Here is a 24,428-nt window from a genome sequence, read left to right on the forward strand (position 1 = left end):
ATTTAACTTTGTTATTTTTGAAAACTAAAAAAGTTTTTAAGTTTTTATGCAGAATTTTCTCATAGTTATTAGCTTTTATACGTTTAAAAGTGCTTAAAAAACAAAATAAAATTACTTTGTCAGCTAAAATTATATTAAATGTGTTTTAAGCTAAATAAAGCATGATAATTTGTTTTACCTTTTACAAGAGTAACCAACAACCTAACAACCAACAGAAAAAAAAAATTGATTAGATTAAATTATTTTTAGATTAAATATTTTAAATACTAATAATAGGTTTTACTGGAAACGATAAGTTTATCGTTATTTGTAATAATTAAAAAGGTAAGTTTTTTTAAAGTTTATATGAGTAATTAATTATGTCATAACTTTAAAAAATAAAAAATATACCACTTTTTATTTAATATAATTCCAGCAGGAAATTTCATATAAAATAAATAAAGTACTAAATGTTAGATAAATAAATAACTGTTTTATTTGTTTTAAAAACATTTCAATTAGGTATGTTAAAATTATTTTGTTTCTAAATAAAAACGTTAAGAAAGAAGCATGTTAATGGAAAAACTTAATCATAATTACATTTTACATTGAAAAAGCAATATATAACAAAATTTATTTTTATTTTTATAGAAATTAAATTTAAGTGTTGAGGTTTGTATACATTTATTTAATGTCAAAGTATGTTTAAAACATAATACATTACATGTCTTTTTCTTAAAAGTAAATCCTGATAAGTAAAAAGTGTTATAAATTCTTATATGAATTTTTTTATTTTTTAATGAAAAATAAGGCTGTATGTTTTATGGCAAGAGATCATCTGTTTTTTAAATTACTAATCTGAAATATTAATTGTCATCTTTAACTTTTTTGATGAATCAAACAACAAAAAATACATTTGTTTTTATATAAACTTGTTGAATAAACTATCTGGCATAAGAATAAACTTACTTATCGTGATAAATAAGTTAACTATAAGAATTAAGCCATAGTATTTGTATCTGTAACTTGTCTTTAGCTAGTCACATCTTTTTTGTACATGTATCATTATAACTAAACGAATAAGAAGTTCGTGCATAAACTATATATTTAATTGTTAATGGTAGAAAACGATGAAAATTTCTAAATAGTTTCCTGTATTCCTTCAAAATTTACGAAACTCACAATAATCCGTACGGGTCAATCCGTAGGCTCAAGTCTATATTTTCCTTTCCATTGTAACCGTCTTCTAAACCTTGTAATTGTAACAATATGAGACGGACCTAGGTAGTTAAAAAAATTACACAGTTATGTTGATCGTAAAAAACCACAAGTAAAATAATAATTTTTATGGGTATGCCCAGGGTCAAAAACTTATTATTTACTACTTAATATTATTATTTTTTAACTAATGTACTTGCTGCCAGTAGTCACTTTTTGGGTTTTGATCGATCATACTGTACATGTAGTCCAAGTTTTCTCTGAAAAACCTCTTGAGACGAGGGCAGTTTTTCGAAACTTTGGGACAGTGACCTGTGTTTTAGTTCCTTGTAAGTAATAATTTTTTATTCTTATACATAATTAAACAAGAATAACTTTTTAATTAACAATTTTTCAGCTTGTATGGCTGTTCCGGAAAACTACTTTTGTTTTGTTTAAAACGAAAAAATTGACAAGCTTTTAAAAAAACTCTTTAGGCTTTGTTTCATACACAAACTTTTAAATTTAGGTGTTTTTCAAAACATGTTTGTAAGTTTTTGAGTATCGTTAGAAATTAAAAGTTATCTGTTACATTTATTAAAGTATAGAAACCTGATTTTGAGTTTTCAATTTTTTGTTTTATCAGGTTTTTTGTTAGTATTCCTTCCGCGAAACCAGCGACATAGGCTTGCATTGAATTGTTGAATTTTGAATTTGTTTTAATGTCAATAAAGGAAAACCTTTGTAAAGTATAATAGAAATTACTAAAGTATTAACATTTTTCATACTTACTTATAATGTCTTCAAAAATCTTTTTTTAATTAAAGTAATATTTGTTTTTACTCAAATTCGTAAAATTTTAAGTCCTTTAAACTTTTAATTTTTTATTTGACTTCTATATTATTTATTTAAGAAAACCAATTTTTGTAGTATTTGTATGTGTTTTATAATTGTTATGAAGAAAACTGAGTTTAAATGCCAAAACTATAGTATATAAAATCATTTTCTGCATATTAAAAAATCTTCAAAAAAAAAAGTAATTTTTATTTAAAAAACTTAACAGGTTAATTAACAAAGCTAACCCATTTTCTTTTATACTGTTTTTAAATGCAGCTCTTAAAATATCAGTTTTGCCAAAATTATCTGTCAGTTTTGTTGTTTTGAATTGAGTTATTTTGTTTTGATGCACATCATGTTTGAACAAATATGTAGTCCATTTTGCATTACTATAAACTATGGTAAAAATTGAAAAAAAAAGTACTAAACAAGTTAGTATATTCATTCTGTTAATAAAACATTACAGTTTTTAGTTTATGCTTTTCTAAACGTTTTAAAACAACATATGCAAGTTTAATCTTTTGTTTATTTATCGCTACTTTTATATTTTTATTTGATTGTAACAAATTAAACTTATGAAAATATAAACTGAAAAACTTTAAACGCGTTTTTTAAAAAAGAAACAAATAAAAATGTATTAAATTAGCATGTAGATAAGTTTTATTAAGTATAAAAAAAAGTTTAAAAAAGTTGAAGAAAAGAATAGGTTGACTCTCTTGAGGTAGCCACAATACAATATTTCAACAGCAACATTTGAGCATCATACGCGTATACTTAATGCTACACTATTAAGAAAGGCACTTGAATATGAAAAAAGCAAGCTGACGACCTAGTCAGCTTAGGGATTTTACAGTGTAAAGCTGTAATGAAAAAATCCCTAGACGTCCTAGCGGGTAGACGTCGTCAAGGCGGGCTGTGTGTTTTTGCTGGCATACAGGTTATAGCTGGAGTCGACGTGGCCGTCGATTCGAGCTGGAGTCGCTAGACCGCAGTTAGGCGGTTATAGGTTGTATAGCAGACCTCATTGAATAAGTAGCTAGGGAAGGTAAAGCGAGAGCAAGGCAGGTACCGTCCTAAGCAAGCCGTTGAGCATGAAAGCCGCTCTCTCGCAAGGCGTAGCAGTATATGAACGAGCTGTGACATGATTCAGCCCAGTTGAAAGTACGTTTGAGTGCAAAAAGTAAAGCATTTCTAGAGGTGAAGGTTCGGACGGGGCGACTGAAGCAGAGTAGGCGAGATACCAGAAATTGCGAAGCACTCAAAATGTAACTTGTAAAAAAGCGGCATAATCTCATGGTCGCTTTCAAAGTCAGAGGTCAGTTGAAGCGAAATGTTTTGGAAGGGAAGCAGGAGGCTCGAGAAAATATTTGTAAAAGAGCGGGAGGTCTGTTTTTTGGAAAAATTGTTGAAAATGAATTTTTGGGTTTTGAGAAGGGTCGAGGGAATATAGGAAGAAAAGTTGGAAAAAAATTTGAGCAAAAAAGCCGTCCGAATTCGCCCGCGGGCGAATTCGGACGGCTTTTTTGCTCAAATTTTTTTCCAACTTTTCTTCCTATATTTTTTTCAAAGGTGTTCGACGAAAGTCGGACGCCTTTTTTTTTACCCAAAAATTTTTTAGGCTACCTCAAGAGAGTCAGAGTTTTTGCCTAGTAATGATTTTTTTTCAGTTCCACTGATGTCATAAGTTTTGAACGTTGCTGCCGAAAGGTTAGCATCGTTTTTATTTTACAAGTTCTTAATAAAGGTTGTTAAGGTTTTTGAAATTACAAATTGTCAATAGCCATATTAGAAAAATTTATATTACTTTCGATACTTATAATAAATAAATAAAAAACTTAAGAACATGTATATATATTACTTATGCTGATAAGATAACAAATCCAATTGTACAATCAAAAACAAATTAAATTCGTATCTGTGCCTACGAACAACTATGTCAAAAAGAAAATTAAAAGTGTTGTTTTATAACTAAAAAAAACTTTTTAAAGCTGACACTTAATAAAGCAAACAGTTTCATTCAACATTGATACTTTTTAATAGTACTTGTATGAAGTTTTCTATACAATAAATAAAATTTTAAGTAGCAGGTATTTTGATTAATTTAGTTAAAAGTTTATAATTCATTTAAATTTTTCTTAAAAATAAAATATCAGAGTTTAGTTTGTTAAATAAAACGACAAAATCGATAAAACCTTTTGTGTAGTTTTGAAACAAATAGTTTAAGTAAACTTTCAAAATCAATTTATCTGATTAAATAATGTGATTTAGTTCATTTAACATAACGCATAATTAAAGTGTAGATAGCATTTAATTATATATGTAACTAAACATAAATCGATAAAATCTTTTGTGTAGTTAAGAAACAAATAACTTATGTAAACTTTCAAAGTCGATTTATCTGATTAAATAATGTGATTTAGTTCATTTAACATAACGCATATTTAAAGTGTAGATAGCATTTAATGATATATGTAACTAAACATAATCGATAAAACCTTTTGTGTAGTTAAGAAACAAATAACTTATGTAAACTTTCAAAGTCGATTTATCTGATTAAATAATGTGATTTAGTTCATTTAACATAACGCATATTTAAAAAATAGATAGCATTTAATGATATATGTAACTAAACATAAATCGATAAAACCTTTTGTGTAGTTAAGAAACAAATAACTTATGTAAACTTTCAAAATCAATTAATCTGATTAAATAATGTGATTTAGTTCATTTAACATAACGCATATTTAAAAAATAGATAGCATTTAATGGTATATGTAACTAAACAGATTTTGTTTGAAACAACTGTCATAGTCAAGATCTGAATTAATGATTAATAAAGACACCTCATATTTTCTAGAATATGCGCAAAAACTTAGTAGAAACATTAAATAATTAATTAAAATAATTACAAAACATTGATTACTCCCACAACTGATTTCTGAATACAATTTAGCTTCGTTTTCTTTTTGCATGTTTTATTTGTTTAATTTTCAAATTTTAAATTGTAAAGCTTAATATTCATCGGCTCGTTAACGATTGTAAAAGATGTGGTGTACGACTCTATAACCGAAAGGTTCTTTTGTGCACCAGGTCCTTTGACAAAATTTTTTGCACATTTTATTATGAGATTTAATGAACAAAACAATAATTGAAAACGGAAGACTACAAAATAAACGTACTGGTATAACGTTTTCACGTTTTGAAAACTCTTAAAACATATATTCTTCTCTATACTGAGCTAGACCTTCACAAATGTAGCGTCGACTTTTGCAAGACTGAGTGCCTGTTTTTCATTATATGATTGTATATATGCCATTTTCAGCTAAGTTTATTAACGGAATTTGAGTTTATAAAAACATGTTTTGGTAGTAATTTGTTATTTAGTACAGTAATTTAGAAATACAGATATTTCTTATAAAATACTTGTCGCATTTTTGACAATAGCAGACGATGCAAATTGTTATTACTATAAAAGCTAATGAACACAGGAAAAAAAAGTCTAATAGAAGAGATGAGTACAAATTACAATGAAAAATAAAGTTATATTCGTTAAGACATCTTAGGATAGCGTTATGAATGCTTATAACAATCTAAATAGAGTATTTTAAAATTTTGTAATTCAACAGAAGTTAACGAAATATGAATGTAAAGATAACTAATGAAAATATAAAAATCAATAGATGTACAAAAATTCAAGACTGTAAACTTTGAAAGGTTGTATTTTTTTCGATCGAAGTTAAACCCAAAATTTTATTTTAACAAAGCGTCATACGACTAATTATAAGGTAAATTTATGGTATTAACGATTGAGTTTGCTTATAAAATTAAAAATTTCGTTGATAAAATAGCTTTAGTAGTAACAACACCTATGACAGAACTAACCTTATAATTTTTAAACAACGATTGATTGACTAATTTTTTTATTATAATACAGAGTTTGTACTTCATAAAAAGAAACATATTAAAAAAGAAATGCAAATTGATTTCAACAAATTAAACTTCAGCAAACTTTAGAGTCGTTTAGTCAAAATTAACATTTAAACAATTAAAGATGTAGTTGCTATCTTGCATAATTGGTCAAATAATGCAGTTACTTTGTGTACATGAATTTAAGAAAGACCTGAATACAATTATCCGAACCGTAAACATTTGGTATTTATCACACTTCACGATGTAAAATCATGAAAAAAGTTCGAATTAGAAAAACATTAATTCTAAGATACTCTTCTGTATTATGCTCATTCCGAAGAATACATTTCTGGTAAAGACGTTAAACTGTATCCGTGGTGTATGACTTGACAACCGTAAGGTATTTCGTACACCAGGTCCTTACACCAAGCTGTTTTTTGCGAACAATAAGTTGCAATAAACTGACTGCATGTCAAGGTAGGAACTAATTTCCAAGCATGTATAATAAAAATGTTAATGTTTGTGGCAAGTTTCTTTAAAGTTGCGTAAACGAACCATTTGTACATTATACTTGTTAAACGATAATATAAACTAACTACCCAAAAGAAAATTGCGTTCATGTTATTTTACAATTATGTGTGAAAAATAAAAACTAATTTGTATTTTAATACTATTATATTGATAGCTTTAAATAAATTATGGTAACTTAACATTCATGAGTTCTTTTTAAAACCAGTAGTTAAAGAACATGCCGAAAAATTCAATATATTTAAATTCCTATTTAGATGTCAGGAAAAAAATTTAACTAAATTCTTGTTCTTATTTTGCTAATATAGTAACTATACATAACAGTGTACTTATATATTCTTCGGATTTACTTAAAGTCTAGATGTGTGAATTTGCGACATAAAACTAGTGGTCATTAAAAAAAGCTTTAATCTGATAAATTATTTTATATCTCAACTTGAGGACTGATTGGAGTAAACATATCTTTATATTGATAAAAATTCAACAAAATTTAATGTTATATGACAAAGCCTTATGAGCATTCTAGACCTTTTGCTTTCAACGTAATGGCGTTCACTTTAAAAATATATAGATTAATATATTTTATCTGGTATTCTGTTGTGTGTGTCTTAAAGTATTTCTCGTGATAACAATGCGGTCATTAAAAACTTATTTTTACCCCACATTAGCATCTAAAATTGCAAATATAAGCCACAAAATATATCCTCAACTTTTCGTGTAATGATTCATAACTTATTGGTTCATTTAAAAATGCTAGGATAGAAATGATTTGAAGACATGTCTTTTCAAAATTAAATTAATAAAATTCTACTTGCGGACATCTTACTAAAATTGACAGTTGATAAATTACATCCGGCTGATATTCAAACCCAGGATTATTAGCTTTAAAAAAATTATATTGCGAACATCAAATTGTAACAGATTGATAGTTTAATTTGCGATAAAACAAAAATATTCATATAAAAACGAGATTGATTTTCGGTTTTTGTCCGTCCAGGTGCTCCGACTGATCATCAAGTCCAAGTAGCGTCCTTAAAAATTTATTTATAGTTATACTACTTAGTACTATATAGACTATCATATTATGTTTTTTGTTTAAAAAAAAATATTTTTTTTACCTTAAAAAAGACAGTAATAAAATATACATATTAATCATTAAGTACTTATTGGTTTAATATTAATTAAATGCGATTGCGAGCTAGTAAATGTAAAATACAGACATAACTGTTATTAGATACACAAAACGTAAAAGAAAACCTTAAATTGATTTTTACAATAGTAACTTTGTAAAAACTTATACAATGGCAAAGGAGTAAACTAAAACTAAAATATTTTGGGGGACCTTTAATTTAATTATACTGATAACTTACATAAAAAAAGCCCAAAATAATGATTACTATTAAATAATGTATTTAAAAAACTTTGTGAACGTTAATTTTACATTCAAACGATAAGATACATATTAGATTAAATACTGTTAATTATTAACACTCAGAGACTATTATAAGTATAAATTCGGTAGAATAAAATTAAAATATTTTAGGTGTAAGGGATATAAGTTATCTTGACTTATGTTTCATGTACATCCATGCTATCAAGTAAAAATTGGTAAAGAAAAGGTTATACTGACCTAGAAACAAATAACATCAGTAGTTTCAGCTTAGTTGAAAGATGTAATCCCTTTTACATATCTTAATAAGCTTAGCAGAACAAATAAGCCATTCAGATTAATAAAAACATAACAACGTTGTTCAAAATTCAATACCAATGTAATTTATTATTCATAATTGGTTGTAACACCAAATTAACAATAACAATTAGTTATAGAACTACAAATTATCATTTCTTACAAAACAATTTAGGATTGTGCATTAGAAATATACGGAAAGTACTAAAGGTAATACACGTTTAACTTAACCAAAACTTTGTCTTCGAAATGAATAATTAGCTTCTAGAAAATAAATAAACAATGATCTAAAAGCATGCTGACTTTATAAAATAATAAGTTTATTTTTACAAACAATACTACATTAACTATAAAAACTGCTACAATTTTCACACAACTACTAGAAAAGGCTTACGTAAGTAATTAAATACTAAATGAACCGTCAGAACTTTTATCGTAAAGAAAGCTATAAGAATTATAATCAAAAAATTTTATTCAAAATATATGTATATGTATTTATTTATTAAAATTTAATACTCCAACAAAATTTTGTAAATTATTATAACAATCGTTATTAAAGAGAATATGTTTATTATCCTTGCAAAACAAAACTTATTCATATAACAATACCTTTTTCTTTAAATAAAATTGGCAAAAGTTGTATAGACATGTTAACGTCTACTAAAACTCAGAAATATGTTTGAATTACTTGAAAATTAGTTGAATTTTGAACTTCATACTATATTTTTTTCAAATTAGCAAAAGTACAATTTTACCTGAAAACTTTCAAATAATAATAATTAGTAAAGTATGTTAATCAATAATTCTAACTACCTTTCTTAAATCCGCTCTGTCAGCTGAGACTGCTTGATTGGTCACTTCAATTGTGTCATCCATCCAAGGTCCATGTCACTTCTTTTCTTCCACAACGTGTTTACTTGACTGTAAAATGAATAAATTATAATTCATACACATTTTATAATAGTTTTAAATAGAGGTTTGCAAATTAAACACTTTATTTACGACCCGGTTTTGGGGACAAAAAACCTTTAAGTAAAATAAAATAGTAAACTGCTCATAACAATGTTGGTTATCTATAAAACTCTTTACACTTCAGTAAATTGAGCAATCTTTTTTAGTTAAGAAAAATAACTATGTAAAAGTATTATGAAAATTGACATTAATGGTTAAAAATTAAACTGATTATTAATAGCTTATGTGAGTTAAAACTATAAAAAACAACTTATTTTGACACACAAAGTTGCTAAACTTAAGCCTAAGACTATTAGTCTTATAAGTGTGCTCAATAGTGTTTATAAAAAGTGTTTTAATGTGCACAATAAATTAAATAAGATGAAAGATATGTATGTAATAACAGCTGTTTTCTTTTGTGACTATTGGAAAAATAACATAAGTTTTAAAAGTTCTATTTATAGACATTCAAAACATAACAAAATAACGTCAAAATAACATAAAAGTGAGGTGTCCAAAACTTTAATTTTAGTAATTTAGTTTGCACAGCTTTTGAGCAAAAGCATTAAGACCACTACTTAAGACTGCAAGTAGAATAAAAGTACAGTTGTTAAGTTTATAATATAGTCATACTAACAAAATAAAAAATTGCAAATATTAAGTAATATGATACATAAAATGACAAAACTAGTATCAAAGTGTTATTATTGTTCCTTCATCTTTTTTATACAGTTTAAACCTTTTTTACTAATAACAAGTAACAACTTTATGAAACAAAATATAACAGCAGAGTTGCACAAATTAATTTTTAAATACTCTTCAAAATATATCAGATGTCAACTTATAGATGGTTACAATTCTTTTTGTAACATAAGGAAAGTAAATTTCTGACTTTTTAAGGCTACTCAATTAAGGTTATGAGAATTTATGTACCATTTAAAATCATCACAAAGTTACTTATTGATTCTAAGTTGTATTTACATCATAACGTTTTTAAATCGATGTAATTCTCAAGCTCTGATGTTATTGTATTACATCATAAAAACTTAATGGATCAACTTAAATTTAAAAATCTTATTCCTAAGAGTCTATAAATTTTTTTTAAATAAATTTGTTTCCAAGTGCAGTAACTTCTCTAAAAATAAGGACCTGTTTAGCAACCTAAACTCTCCTCTAATAACAGTTTAATAATGTAAAGGCACATACTTTTTGTTTCATTATAAATCTTGTTTCACAATCATATTTAAAAAAAATATATAAGTTAATTTATAAATTGATGTTATAAAGTTTCACCACTATAAAGCTTCCATTATATAAATTCAAGTTATTTACAATTAATTTTTTTTAATTATAACCTTTGATATCAATAAACATGGCTGTGACCTTTATGAGCAAAAACACTAGCTTGCAAAGACAGTCCAACATGAGGTGAGATTTGAAAAATAAAAAATTCAAAATTATAACAATATTAATAATCAAGCTCAAATACTCGAAAATTATAAACAGGACATTAAGAAAGATTCATTTAAGAAAGAATATTTTAAAATTCTTGAGATTTTAGAATAGTGTACAAACTAGCTAAGTTTTGAAAAAGAAAATTAAACAATCTAAAGTTTACTTAGCTGGGTGGCAATTCTGCATAAGACATTTGAACAAAGAGTTCAAAAGAAAATTTAATGTGTCACTCCTACATTAAAACTTTGAATTTATATTGGAATTATGGAAAATTCAATTTTCCCCCCTATGCCCTTATTTTTTTAAGTTAAAAACTTTGATGAATAGAACTTCTTCTGAACTGAAAACTTCAAGAGTAAGTTTAAAAATTGCACATAAACTGGGAGACTGGATCAAATAATTTTGAAGCAGACTCAATTAGTATTAACATTTTATTCATATTTAAAACTGTGCGTTATTATTACAGAAATTTATACTGCATTTATTGAAAATGATCAGCTTAATTTAACAGTGTGGCCACTGGTTTGTTGTAAATTTCTTCCAGGTTTATAGATACAATTCAATTGTCAATTTTAGGTATATTATTAAATTCATATTAAAAATACTGACTAAAATACTTTAACAACATTGAGTAGAAAATATTGTAAAACCTGTTTATAGTTTTAAATGAAAAAGATTATATGATAGGTGTTTCACATCTCAACCAAATTTTTTTAATTCACATGTTAACGTAGTTCTAAATTCCAGGTTCTTTAGAAATATTAATTCAATTTTTTATTTTATATTTCACAAAGTACAGGTTTTATAGTCAAATTTGCCTAAAATGTCAAACTACAGGTTTTTCAAGGATTTCAGATTTTTTGGCCACCCTGCTTTAATTGTATTTTGTATCTTTTGTTTCTTAAGGAAACTATAATAATATACTTCATATTAGTAACTCTAATTAAAGTTAGGAATGTTGTGTTTTATTTTAATGTTAAATTTGGAACTTAAACTAGTGAATACAAGAGCAAATGTACTAACATTGTAAGTTTGAAAAGAGAATCATTCCACTGGAACTGTGGGTGTCATTTGGTTTTTGATGATTTTCCTCATTGAAGACCAGGAGCACAGTGGATATAGTTCTGAAATTTACATTAATTTAAAAGTCACTAAAAGTCACATAAAATTAAACAATTTTTAAACAACCTTTTACAAAATTTTTTCCAATCTTACAGAATACTTTCATAACAATATTCAAACATAACAACTTACTTGGTTTTAATTGTGACTGCCTCTGTATTAAAGTATAAGCAATAAGAGACAACAATTGTTTTGTTTACAAACCAAATGATAAAACAACCATTTTAGAAGTGTTAATAAACATTTAAAAATTCGCTAAAAACCAGTACCAGGGAACAGATTTAAATTAAACACAAAAAAGTAATCTCTCGCTTACCTATAAAGGTTTATGAAACTAAATGTTAAAAAATATGAAACACATATGTACTAGCATAAAATTATAAACAAACCTAATAACTTTTTATTTAAAGACTTTATCTTTTAGCAACTATATTTTCATAGAAGTTTTGTCCCCCTTTTGGTAATTTTATCAAATATGTAGACAATAGGTACTAAATGGAACTACTTCAGTTTAGTGAAATGTTTTTTTAAATAAACGCTTAACTTTTATAAATTAACACGTAGAGTTTTATTGAACCCATTCTTATTTAAATTTTACTTATGTTGATTACGCTTGAAATTATTTAATTGATTATTTACTATGTTGTGTAATATATATTGTTTGTGTTTTATCTTAGTTTATTGTTTCAATTGTATTTTCTCTGACGAAAATTGATGAAATATATTGGAAAAGAAAGAGTTTGAGTCATTTTATTTATTTAGTAAAATTGAAAACAAGTCTGATTTTTAAATTATTAAAATTTTACTATATTCAGTCTACTACTATAAAGAAATTTTACTTAAAAATAAATGAAATAGTTTCTCGTTGCAGCTAAAGTATTGTTTATTGTCAATCAAATATTCCTAAAACCTTTTGTTTAATTAGTTTCTAGTATTTAATTAGTAAAAAAAGTTTTTTTAGATCTTGTAAAAGTTTAAAATCACCAAAATATTTTTTAAAACAGTATAGTTCTTTTGAAAATTGCAACAAAAAACTTTAAAGCCTATAAATTGTTTTTAAATTTTATTTTCACTGATAATAAGCTATATTATAATACTTCACATTAAAATTTATATACAATTCTAATTATCTCGTGCACATTTTTCCAAAACAAAAGGTGAGTGTAGTTTTTTTTTGTAGCTTTTTAAATAAAATTTCGTTTAACTTTAGCTACTTAGTTCAATCGAACTTTACAGGCATGTTTTTTTATTTAGTTTATTTATACTAGAAGATGCAAACAAAAATTTTTGATAAAAATAGAAAAAATTGTTCTGAAATTAAACTTTTATATATCAAACTGCGAAATGATTTAAGCTTCTAAAAATATGAGAACTTGTTTTAAATCGCAACTGTATAAACTTAAAAATTGTTGGTTTTAGTAACACAAAATATTGATGATTTAAATAAATTACCTTTTAAAATAAATACTTATTAAAAACTTTCAAATTTTTTCTATTTTTTGACATTAACTCGAAATAACAAACCTGCATTTTACCTTGCTATCTAAATTTGTCTTGTAAAATTTTTGTTAAGTTGTTAAAACATCTTAGTATAAATAACCACAATGATATAGTAAAAAAGTAGCCTATTTAGTTACTTTAAACACTATAAATCTCAAGACTTTTTGAATAAAGAGCTTTAAATAGAAGAAACAGCTTTTAAGATAATTAGTTTAATTTATACTAATGAAAAAACGAGTTTGAAAAGTTTGTGTAATAAACAATATTATTAAATTCTTATAGTTAAAAACAAAAATTGGATATACTAAATAAAATCATTTATAAATCTATCATACGATCTAATATTATGATAAACATCATACTAATTAAAATTTAAAAAAATCTACAAATAACAGACACTTCAATTAGGTTTATAAATCGTAACAAAGTTCATACTGATTAAACATGAATTTAAGCAACTTTTGGTTACTTAACTCAATCAAGTGTCAGTATTTGTTACTATTTATTTGCATTTGATCGGAATTAATTTATAAAACAGCAGAAAGTTTTGGGAAACCAAAAAAATGATTTTGTCTGCTTTTGTTAAAACTTTGTGAACATTGTTTTTGAATGTAAAATTTCTGAAAAACTTTTAAATAGGTAAACAAACTTTATTTTACAAAAAAACGTACGTTACGTTAAACGTGTACCTTACAGCTTTAGACAAGATTTAGTTTTTTTTAAATTGAAAAATAGCTAATTTTTTATTATGTTAACAAAAGTTTTACACGCTTAGTTTATTGTTTAAGTTATTTAAAAAATAACAGCTTTATGTTATCATAAAATATTTTAAAATCGTTTTTGCGTTCATTTAATTAATTTATCTAATAAAACATCAAAAATTAAAAAAAAAAATTCATCTTATTTTCAATACTTAGTGCGTATCTATTAAAGTGCGTTCCATATTATTGCCCTTACTGTACTTGACTGTCTATTCATAAGAATAAAAAAGTATTTATAAAGGAAATTCTTATTGATTCTTGTATCATACTTTTAAATATTTACTAGATTAGTATTATGAATTGTTTATCAAATGAGTTAATAATATTAAAGTAAACTGCATGGATAACAAACATTGCTTATTTTACTAGCTAATTAAATAACACAAAAAATGTTGTAGTTAGTGTTTTATTGTTGTGAGACAAGGTAAAAAGTTTCACTTTGTAACAATTATGAATTTATTTTTTAAAGTGCATTATGTAGTTGTAAGAACTGTGTTTTGTTTAACTTCAAAACAAAGTACTTGAAAAAAGGATGAATTAGCAAAACATTTAGTTTAAAAAGTAATTGCTATATTTATTAAATTTAGTTTAAAATAACATATCAGAAGTTATAAAGTAATAAAAGAATATTTTTTAAAACACTAATTTTTGTTTAAAAAATTGTAACTTTATTGGCTAAGTAAATATATAACATTAAACATATTTTCAAAGAGATACTGTAAAAACAGCGACCAATACACAAACCCTTCTTGCTGATTGCGCCTGAAAACTTTCACCACAAGCATCACGCGGCGGTCGATTTTAGGTTTCTGGTAAATTTACCTCTTTTATATTAGTTTCAAAACTTTTTTAAAGATTATTTATAATTCTTAATATGTCTTGGTTTTAAAACTGCTACTTAAACTTACTTAATAAGTTTCAATACAAATAAACCTTGCTTAATACAACTGATATGTTATTCTAACTGAATTTTTCGGTAAATGTAGGTATAACCTGTATATTTTGTCTTTGCAAAATCATTTGAACAAACTAAAGAAGCTTTTAAGTTTAAAAGTCTACCAGGAAATAGTTTACGATGCAGTACTCAAATATTAGAATAATAATAAAACGTATCTGTTGTATTAAAAGTTGAACAAAAAGCTTAAATTTCATCGAGACATCAACTTTACTGACAAATGTGATTTGTTTTTTTTAGTATAAAGTTTACTAATTTGTTATGTCTAGAAGAATTTTAAACTTATTCTGTTTTCCAAATACTTCGTCAATACTATACGCTCAAAGTTCACATACACTTACAATTGTTAAATTATTTTAGAAATTTAAAGTAGAACTTTTTTTTTAATATTGTAAAACTACATTTTGCCGAAACACTGTCTTACTAAAAAACTAACCGTTTGTATTTTATAAATTATTTTTGTAACATTTGAAACTTGTCATGCTTTTGATCACTAATTAGGAACTTGTAATAATAATAGTTGTTATTTAGGATAAAGCATTAAATAAAATATGAAGTTTTATTTGTCAGTCTGATTTTTTTTTTAATTGCTTTTAATATAATAACTTATACAAGAAATTTTAAGCGGCTATACCAAATTGTAAACATACTTTTTTCTAATTGTTTTTTTGAAAATTAAAGTTATGACTCATTTATTTTAAAATTATTTAACATAAAAAAATTGTTATTTGAAGTGAAAGTTATTAAGTAATTGTCAAATTTTTTAACAACCTTTTTAATCATCTTTAAAAAAAAATAATGTTGAACACAAAATAAAAGACTAACATGAAGTTTGTAAAAAAACAATTTTAACAAGTTATTGTTACTGTATTTAACGTTTTTAAGATTCAAATGCATATTAAATAAACAAATCATAGACTTTTACATGAATATGTTTATTGTTTAATTTCAAATCAGGGTTTAAATAAACACTATAACCACAAAACTTAAAATAATAAAACAGAAGAAAATCAATTAGTTTTCATGCTAAACACAATTTTCTTTTTGTAACAATTAAAATTAAGCTTTGTGACACGCTTAACTTTTAAAGATAGATTCGTTTAAGAAACCAACTTTATACAATTCAAAACAAACTTATGTGTATCAACAGATTTGGTGACATTTTAGTGATAGAAAAAAAATATTTTATAACAACATTTTTCAAATGAACTTTTAAACAACTGACTAATCTTAAAGAATAAGTTATTTGCGATAAAGGTCTATCACCATTTAGAATTCAGAATCAACCTAATCATTCAACCATTCGACTAGTATTGGTTTGAAGTCAAAAACGTCTGGTTGTCCCTCGTGCTTGTCCAGGGCGTTTTTGTGGTCGGACCATTTGAAAGGTGGTACCTGGTCGTGTGTTGGTCCGCACTCGGCAACCATGCTTAAGTTGCTGAAGAAAAATCATTATGATTAAAAAGTTTTGTTTTTGTTACTAACGCTTAGAACAAAAAATATCAGGCTATGATTTACCATTAGCTCAACTAAATAAAACATTACAAAAGAAAACAATGTAATTTTTTTTTCTAATTTTATATTTGTTTTTTAAGTCTGCTCGGCTAAAACTTTTAAATACTACAGGTCACCAGAGTACGACAATCACTTCAGTAGTTTTTTAATTTTTTTTAATTTTTAGTCTGATTATACTGTTATTGATAACTATTTTAATCTTATAGTCCTAATTCTTTAGTTTAAATCCTAGGCCAGAAATAAAAAAATTATTTATATACAGGCTATCAACCTTGTTTGAATTTGATACCAAAGCGATCTATTTTACAGCCTGAAAGAAATATTTTTGCAGTTTATCATATCTTTTTACGATTCGTAAATACTAGTAGAATAAAAAAAGTATAAAGTCTATTCGAAGATTGTTTAAATTATAGTTTTTATATTTTTTACTATTTGTACATAATGAAATCACAACTTCAGTGTTTTTTTTAGAACATCAGCATGCTTAAAAATAGTTTTTTTTTATTCAACTCTACGACGTGCTAATTTTTAAAGTTTTTAAACATTTACCTTTAACTTTTACCTAAATTAATCCTTTTAATCAAAGAACTTTCATTTATTTTAAGAACCAGTTTATTTACTTTCAAAAGTCTAAATTCTTCTTAGTGTTAGTTTTTCATCTCAATTATATTTATACCAATATATATATTAAACTAGTACAGCAACTTTAGTTATTCTTATCAAACGAACTTGTGCAAGCTGTAACTGGTCACTTTGGCGTCGGTGGCGCCAAAGAGCTGTGACGTCAGTCCTCCGTACACGTCATTCAAATCGTACCTGGAAGCGATCGCGTTGCTCGCCCAACCACCTTGCAGCGGGTCGTGTTTGTAGTCGTTCTTTCTGCAAAAAAAATTGAATGGTGTACAAAAATTCATTAATTTATCAATTTTTTAGCCTATCAGTTAATAATTAATATGAATAAATTGATGATTTTTTTCAAAACGACCTCTAAATAACATTTTTCTTTAAGTTTTTTTGGAGAACAACAATGGTAGAGTGTAGTATAAATACAATTTGTTTATAAACCGATTACAGGATCAAAAAAAATAAAGCTTCAAAAGAACATTATATGCAATTGTTATACAAATAAAAACTATTGTTATAACTAAACTTATATTAGACTTAAAATTGTATTAAGTTCTCCTTTTAGTGAACTTTATTTTGTAAAGAAACATTTTTAAAAGCTAATTTTTGTTTTTGTAATGCTTTAAAGCGTCGTTAAATAACAAAGTAGTACCTAATTACACAGTTTTTAAGTAGTTATTTAAGAAAATATAAGCATTATTTACTAAAGTACGGTTTTTGCTAACTAATTATTATTACTAACTACATATTTTATTTTGTTTAGTTGTAATTAGTTAGGTCGTTCACAATGCTATACACTTGTATACAACGTTTTAAAAAAGACAAACAAAAACTAGATCGTTAGTTCTGTAAAAAACAATTGTAATTTTTTATATTAAGTCTACTCATTAACATTGTTTTGAATAGTGCAAAATGTATACACAGTACACATACTTAATATACATAAAAGCACTAAATATTACATTACCTCATTAGTTTGAACATTTTTCTAACATCTGTCACATTCGACTGGTAGTGGGCAAATATTTTAGCCCTTGGTTTTGAATCGTAGCTTGATTTACCGTTTTTATCCAAGAAACCTCCTTCGCGCTGTACTTTTTCAAAGTAGCTGTTTAAAATAAATGAGAACGCACTTTCAAACTGTTTCTAGTGTATAAAAAGAAACAAGCTACAACATATTTATATAACAAAAAAAAAGTTTAAGTATAATTTCAACTGCTTTTTATAGTTTAAAAAAACTTCGAAATAAAGTAAAGTACTAATAAATTCAACAATTTTGAAAAGTTTTTAATTTAAGTTTTAACAAAAAACTTGTTTAATTAAAAGCAGAAACTTTGCACAATTTTAATGTTAGCAATTTAGTAACTACAAAGTAAGCAAAAATATTGAAGCTATGAATAAAGTTTACTTTGAAATTTAAAATACTCACGGATAGTTGTAACTTGGAAAGTATTTCTTTTCAACAAGTCTGTCACTCATATCTCTATAATGTATAAGACCTCTGAAAGCATTAAAACAGTGCGTTTAAAATAGATTGCTTTACATAAAACCAAATAACAAACTGTCTTTAAACAACATTTGTGAATTGAATAATGAGCTTTACAAAACTTTAAATTAGCTTAATTGTCATTATTTAAGTAAAAGAGTGGTTTCTTCAAATAAAGCACAACTAGAAACTTATACATATGTATGAACTTTGAAAAGTAAACTCACGGAATTTGCTCGAGAACGTACAGCAGTCCATCGTTGATGGAAGGTTTCCTCCCAGGAACGAACTTATTGTAATCAATTACCATCCATTGGTTATTGTACCTAATTAACCAAGAATCAGCTCATAAATTCAAAAATACACATTAGAAATAAACGTTAATCAAATAACAAATAATAATGCACTTAGATTTAATTAATACACAGAGTGTTCTATGCGCGGGGCAATGTTTTTGATTTTCTCCTAATAGTACAGCTCTCTGTGCAGACATAAATAACATTATATAAAATAGTTTCTAAGATATAAGTTAATCAAAAACTGGATGAAAAAAATTAAATCAAAATAAATAAAATTTCAAACGTCCCGCTGTTGTGCCGCCGAAACACTTGGCACCACTCGGATCCGCTGGACGCCATCCTGTTGGCAACCAGGTTCCTCACCCACTCCAACAACCTCCCCCTGGCCCCCACGAAACTCTTCGCCCTTTCGTCGTTCCTGTTTCCAATCGTGGTTTCCATGGTCACCTTCGGGTAACACGAGTTTTTGTTTACAGAAACTAAAGCTGGTTCTTAAAACTAGTGCCAAATGTTTAAGGAGTTTTGAAAAAGCAACAGTTCCAACATGCAGTTATGTTACAAATGCTCGTTCTCACCAGACCGGACGACATGATGTACCAGTCGTTGGATGAAAACAAATACCCAGGCTCGCTGTTGTAAGCCACTTTGTTCCCTGCGTACTCAGTACCTGTGAACGTGATTTTGTAAGTAATGCTACTCATACATAAAAATTCCATGCTAAAACTCTATACGCCTTTGTATTTTATCGTAAGTAATAGTTTTTTTATGCACAAAACAAACTACTAACCTTCCAGCTCGCTTAGAAACTTTTTTTATTAAGGAGAAACAAACCGTCGTGTTTGGTGAAATGAAAGTGGTACTTCTTCATGATCTTCAGCATGGTCGAGTAGGGCCGCCAGGTGGCGTGACCGACCAGTAAATCGGTGAAATCTGGCAGAAGCTTGACCAGGGCCGAGCACTCGAGTGGGTTGGTGGGGAGGGAGTTTTCTGAAGACCTCCTGAAATTTGCGGGGCTGACGGCGAACAGTATTTCTTTTACCTCGTGATCGCTCGAAAGCTGGCTGTGATTGGTTTAAATTGCTCTCACGTTTAGTAAAGTTTAAGAAAAATTCTAAATTCTATTTAAATTATTTTACTGCTAAATGTTATAAATAAAACTTTGTTTGTTTGATTGATTTTTTATTAACATTTGTATCCACTTAACTAACTACTTTAACTTTTATCAATTTAAATGGACCCGTTATCGCTTGAGAGTTGGTTGATGTAGATTTAAATTGCGTTGAGTATAAAAAATGTTAGCAGTTGCAGAAGAAACTATTTTTGTTTTAAAATCAGATAAAATATTAACTTTGTTAAGTTACTAAAGTGAAATCTCGTTTATTTTATTAACCTTTTAATAAAACTTGAGCCTAAAATAATTTAAGGCTTTTGCGTGCATAAAAGTTTATTAAAAACTATGATACAGGTTTTGATGTTTTTTTTTGTTTGTTACAGGATTTGATTACAATATTTGTAATATAAGTTTTTTTGGAATTTATTAGTATTTTTATTAAGTGTTGTGAGAAAAAAAAATATAATGATACTGTAAAAACGTACTAAGTTGAAATATTTAATAAATCGTAACAGGTTAATGTTTTAAACTTGTTCTACTATCTCAGAATATAAAGTAATACTTTTCAACACACGAGTATGAAAAACTATCGCATAATGGAGTTGAAATAAAATATCAATAACAAAAAATTCAGAGCATTAAAAAAAGAGTTTAAATTTTAATTATTAATGATTGCTTATTAAACAGTATAAAGATAAGTATATATTTATGCAAATTAATCATATTCAGTATTTTAAGTAATCGTCTATATTTTTTTTACTTTGGAAAGTTTTTTATAAAAAAGTATAAAAAAACTTATACACATAATAATATGTTTTTTTTGAAAGTATTTTAACTCTTACCTAAATCCAAGCATTAATAATAAGAGCGGAGTATACATCAATGTAAATTAATTACATTCTATATTTTAGGTAACCGTCTATTTTTTTTTTAATTTTGGAGTTTTACATGAAAAAGTACAAAAATGTTTCTACACACAATAACATGTAATTTTTGTGAAAACGTTTAGACTAATATCTAAATATTAAGCAATAATGAACAAAGCTGAGTATACATTAATGCAATATATAATCACATTCTATACTTTAGGTTTTTTTTCTTTTTAGATTTTCATGAAAAAGTATAAAAAGTTTTACACACACAAAACGACATATTACTTTTTTGAAAACACTTTAAACTATTTTTCTAAACTAAAGCATGTATGCAAAAAAAACAAACTTTAAGTAAATACATAGGTATAAAAGATGTTTTATTTGTGCTAAGTTTACTACGTTTTTTCTAGTATTGATTATTTAAAAGTGCTTCATTAGTATAAAAAAGTAGCTTTTAAAACGTGTTTGCAAAATTGTTAAGTAAATTTGTATTGAAGCAGTTTCATATAAAGAGCTTGTTCGCAGTTCAACAACTACAAGTAAAGATTCAGTTTTCTTGTTTAAAAGAAACATGATAGTAAATTGTTTAAACTTGTTTAAAGTCACTAAATGTGATTACAATATAAATTTGGTACTTATTTTTGTGGTTAAAAGTTGTTTCTTAACTTAAATTATATACTCTGTTGTGTTTTACTTCTAAACAATAAAGTAAATAAAGAACATAAAAATGAGTTATATTTTTTTGCGTAAAAACAAAAAATCAGATTATTAAGAAAAAACAACTCTGTTCTTCAAGTTACATAAAATTTTATATATAAAATTTGTTTTTGTTTGAAAACTCAATAACGTTTTTTAATCATCAGAATAAAAGTTACTAGTGTGGTAAAATTTTGTTTTCTCAAAGAACAATGAGTTTGAAGAAGTACAAGTAAGCATTTAACTTTGTTATTTTTGAAAACTAAAAAAGTTTTTAAGTTTTTATGCAGAATTTTCTCATAGTTATTAGCTTTTATACGTTTAAAAGTGCTTAAAAAACAAAATAAAATTACTTTGTCAGCTAAAATTATATTAAATGTGTTTTAAGCTAAATAAAGCATGATAATTTGTTTTACCTTTTACAAGAGTAACCAACAACCTAACAACCAACAGAAAAAAAAAATTGATTAGATTAAATTATTTTTAGATTAAATATTTTAAATACTAATAATAGGTTTTACTGGAAACGATAAGTTTATCGTTATTTGTAATAATTAAAAATGTAAGTTTTTTTAAAGTTTATATGAGTAATTAATTATGTCATAACTTTAAAAAATAAAAAATATACCACTTTTTATTTAATATAATTCCAGCAGGAAATTTCATATAAAATAAATTAGGTACTAAATGTTAGATAAATAAATAACTGTTTTATTTGTTTTAAAAACATTTCAATTAGGTATGTTAAAATTATTTTGTTTCTAAATAAAAACGTTAAGAAAGAAGCATGTTAATGGAAAAACTTAATCATAATTACATTTTACATTGAAAAAGCAATATATAACAAAATTTATTTTTATTTTTATAGAAATTAAATTTAAGTGTTGAGGTTTGTATACATTTATTTAATGTCAAAGTATGTTTAAAACATAATACATTACATGTCTTTTTCTTAAAAGTAAATCCTGATAAGTAAAAAGTGTTATAAATTCTTATATGAATTTTTTTATTTTTTAATGAAAAATAAGGCTGTATGTTTTATGGCAAGAGATCATCTGTTTTTTAAATTACTAATCTGAAATATTAATTGTCATCTTTAACTTTTTTGATGAATCAAACAACAAAAAATACATTTGTTTTTATATAAACTTGTTGAATAAACTATCTGGCATAAGAATAAACTTACTTATCGTGATAAATAAGTTAACTATAAGAATTAAGCCATAGTATTTGTATCTGTAACTTGTCTTTAGCTAGTCACATCTTTTTTGTACATGTATCATTATAACTAAACGAATAAGAAGTTCGTGCATAAACTATATATTTAATTGTTAATGGTAGAAAACGATGAAAATTTCTAAATAGTTTCCTGTATTCCTTCAAAATTTACGAAACTCACAATAATCCGTACGGGTCAATCCGTAGGCTCAAGTCTATATTTTCCTTTCCATTGTAACCGTCTTCTAAACCTTGTAATTGTAACAATATGAGACGGACCTAGGTAGTTAAAAAAATTACACAGTTATGTTGATCGTAAAAAACCACAAGTAAAATAATTATTTTTATGGGTATGCCCAGGGTCGAAAACTTATTATTTACTACTTAATATTATTATTTTTTTAACTAATGTACTTGTTGCCAGTAGTCACTTTTTGGGTTTTGATCGATCATACTGTACATGTAGTCCAAGTTTTCTCTGAAAAACCTCTTGAGACGAGGGCAGTTTTTCGAAACTTTGGGACAGTGACCTGTGTTTTAGTTCCTTGTAAGTAATAATGTTTTATTCTTATACAGAATTAAACAAGAATAACTTTTTAATTAACAATTTTTCAGCTTGTATGGCTGTTCCGGAAAACTACTTTTGTTTTGTTTAAAACGAAAAAATTGACAAGCTTTTAAAAAAACTCTTTAGGCTTTGTTTCATACACAAACTTTTAAATTTAGGTGTTTTTCAAAACATGTTTATAAGTTTTTGAGTATCGTTAGAAATTAAAAGTTATCTGTTACATTTATTAAAGTATAGAAACCTGATTTTGAGTTTTCAATTTTTTGTTTTATCAGGTTTTTTGTTAGTATTCCTTCCGCGAAACCAGCGACATAGGCTTGCATTGAATTGTTGAATTTTGAATTTGTTTTAATGTCAATAAAGGAAAACCTTTGTAAAGTATAATAGAATTTACTAAAGTATTAACATTTTTCATACTTACTTATAATGTCTTCAAAAATCTTTTTTTAATTAAAGTAATATTTGTTTTTACTCAAATTCGTAAAATTTTAAGTCCTTTAAACTTTAAATTTTTTATTTGACTTCTATATTATTTATTTAAGAAAACCAATTTTTGTAGTATTTGTATGTGTTTTATAATTGTTATGAAGAAAACTGAGTTTAAATACCAAAACTATAGTATATAAAAACGTTTTCTGCATACTAAAAAATCTTCAAATGTTTTAACTAAAAAACTTAACAGAAGTTATACGTAGGTTATCTAACAAAGCTAACCCATTTTCTTTTATACTGTTTTTAAATGCAGCTCTTAAAATATCAGTTTTGCCAAAATTATCTGTCAGTTTTGTTGTTTTGAATTGAGTTATTTTGTTTTGATGCACATCATGTTTGAACAAATATGTAGTCCATTTTGCATTACTATAAACTATGGTAAAAATTGAAAAAAAAAGTACTAAACAAGTTAGTATATTCATTCTGTTAATAAAACATTACAGTTTTTAGTTTATGCTTTTCTAAACGTTTTAAAACAACACATGAAAGTTAAGTGTTTTGTTTATTTTTTTCTACTTTTCTATTTTTATTTGATTCTGACAAATTAAATTTTAGAAAACATGAACTGATAACTTATAAACGATAAAGTTTAAAGGCTTTTTTAAAATTTACAAAGCTGTAAATTTTAAGTCTTTTTTAACAATTAGAAGCTTGTAATGAAAAAGC

General features: G+C 25.7%; 1 protein-coding gene and 1 long non-coding RNA gene across 2 annotated transcripts; both read right to left on the minus strand.

Annotated features, from left to right (window-relative positions):
• Positions 1–1,398: 1,398 nt before the first annotated feature.
• Positions 1,399–2,443, minus strand: LOC145830161 (uncharacterized). The gene is made up of 3 exons (XR_014369629.1): positions 2,259–2,443; positions 1,789–1,916; positions 1,399–1,509 (listed from the first exon to the last, which is right to left on the minus strand). It is a non-coding gene; the product is annotated as an uncharacterized LOC145830161 (long non-coding RNA).
• A 13,583-nt stretch (positions 2,444–16,026) lies between these two features.
• Positions 16,027–24,169, minus strand: LOC145829770 (putative aminopeptidase PLBD2). Its single transcript, XM_082937640.1, has 12 exons — positions 23,985–24,169; positions 23,512–23,639; positions 23,117–23,232; positions 22,884–22,981; positions 19,637–19,866; positions 19,381–19,472; positions 19,089–19,252; positions 18,734–18,832; positions 18,450–18,521; positions 17,988–18,128; positions 17,126–17,275; positions 16,027–16,319 (listed from the first exon to the last, which is right to left on the minus strand). Exons 2-12 carry the CDS (start codon positions 23,591–23,593, stop codon positions 16,169–16,171), a joined length of 1,395 nt encoding a protein of 464 aa, XP_082793766.1. The 5' UTR covers positions 23,594–23,639; positions 23,985–24,169; the 3' UTR covers positions 16,027–16,168.
• Between the last annotated feature and the right edge of the window lie 259 nt (positions 24,170–24,428).

The sequence above is a fragment of the Thalia democratica genome, chromosome 2 (assembly GCF_965202585.1).
Source record: "Thalia democratica chromosome 2, ktThaDemo2.hap1.1, whole genome shotgun sequence".
NCBI classification, from domain to species: Eukaryota; Metazoa; Chordata; class Thaliacea; order Salpida; family Salpidae; genus Thalia; species Thalia democratica.

Coding starts and splice junctions, on each gene's coding strand:
- LOC145829770 (XM_082937640.1), bottom strand. CDS start 23,593: ATGCAAGCCTATGTCGCTGGTTTCGCGGAAGGAATACTAACAAAAAAC. Junction 23,233..23,511: donor AATTGAAAACTCAAAATCAG/GTTTCTATACTT, acceptor ACTAAAACACAG/GTCACTGTCCCAAAGTTTCG. Junction 18,522..18,733: donor TACGTTCTCGAGCAAATTCC/GTGAGTTTACTT, acceptor TAATGCTTTCAG/AGGTCTTATACATTATAGAG.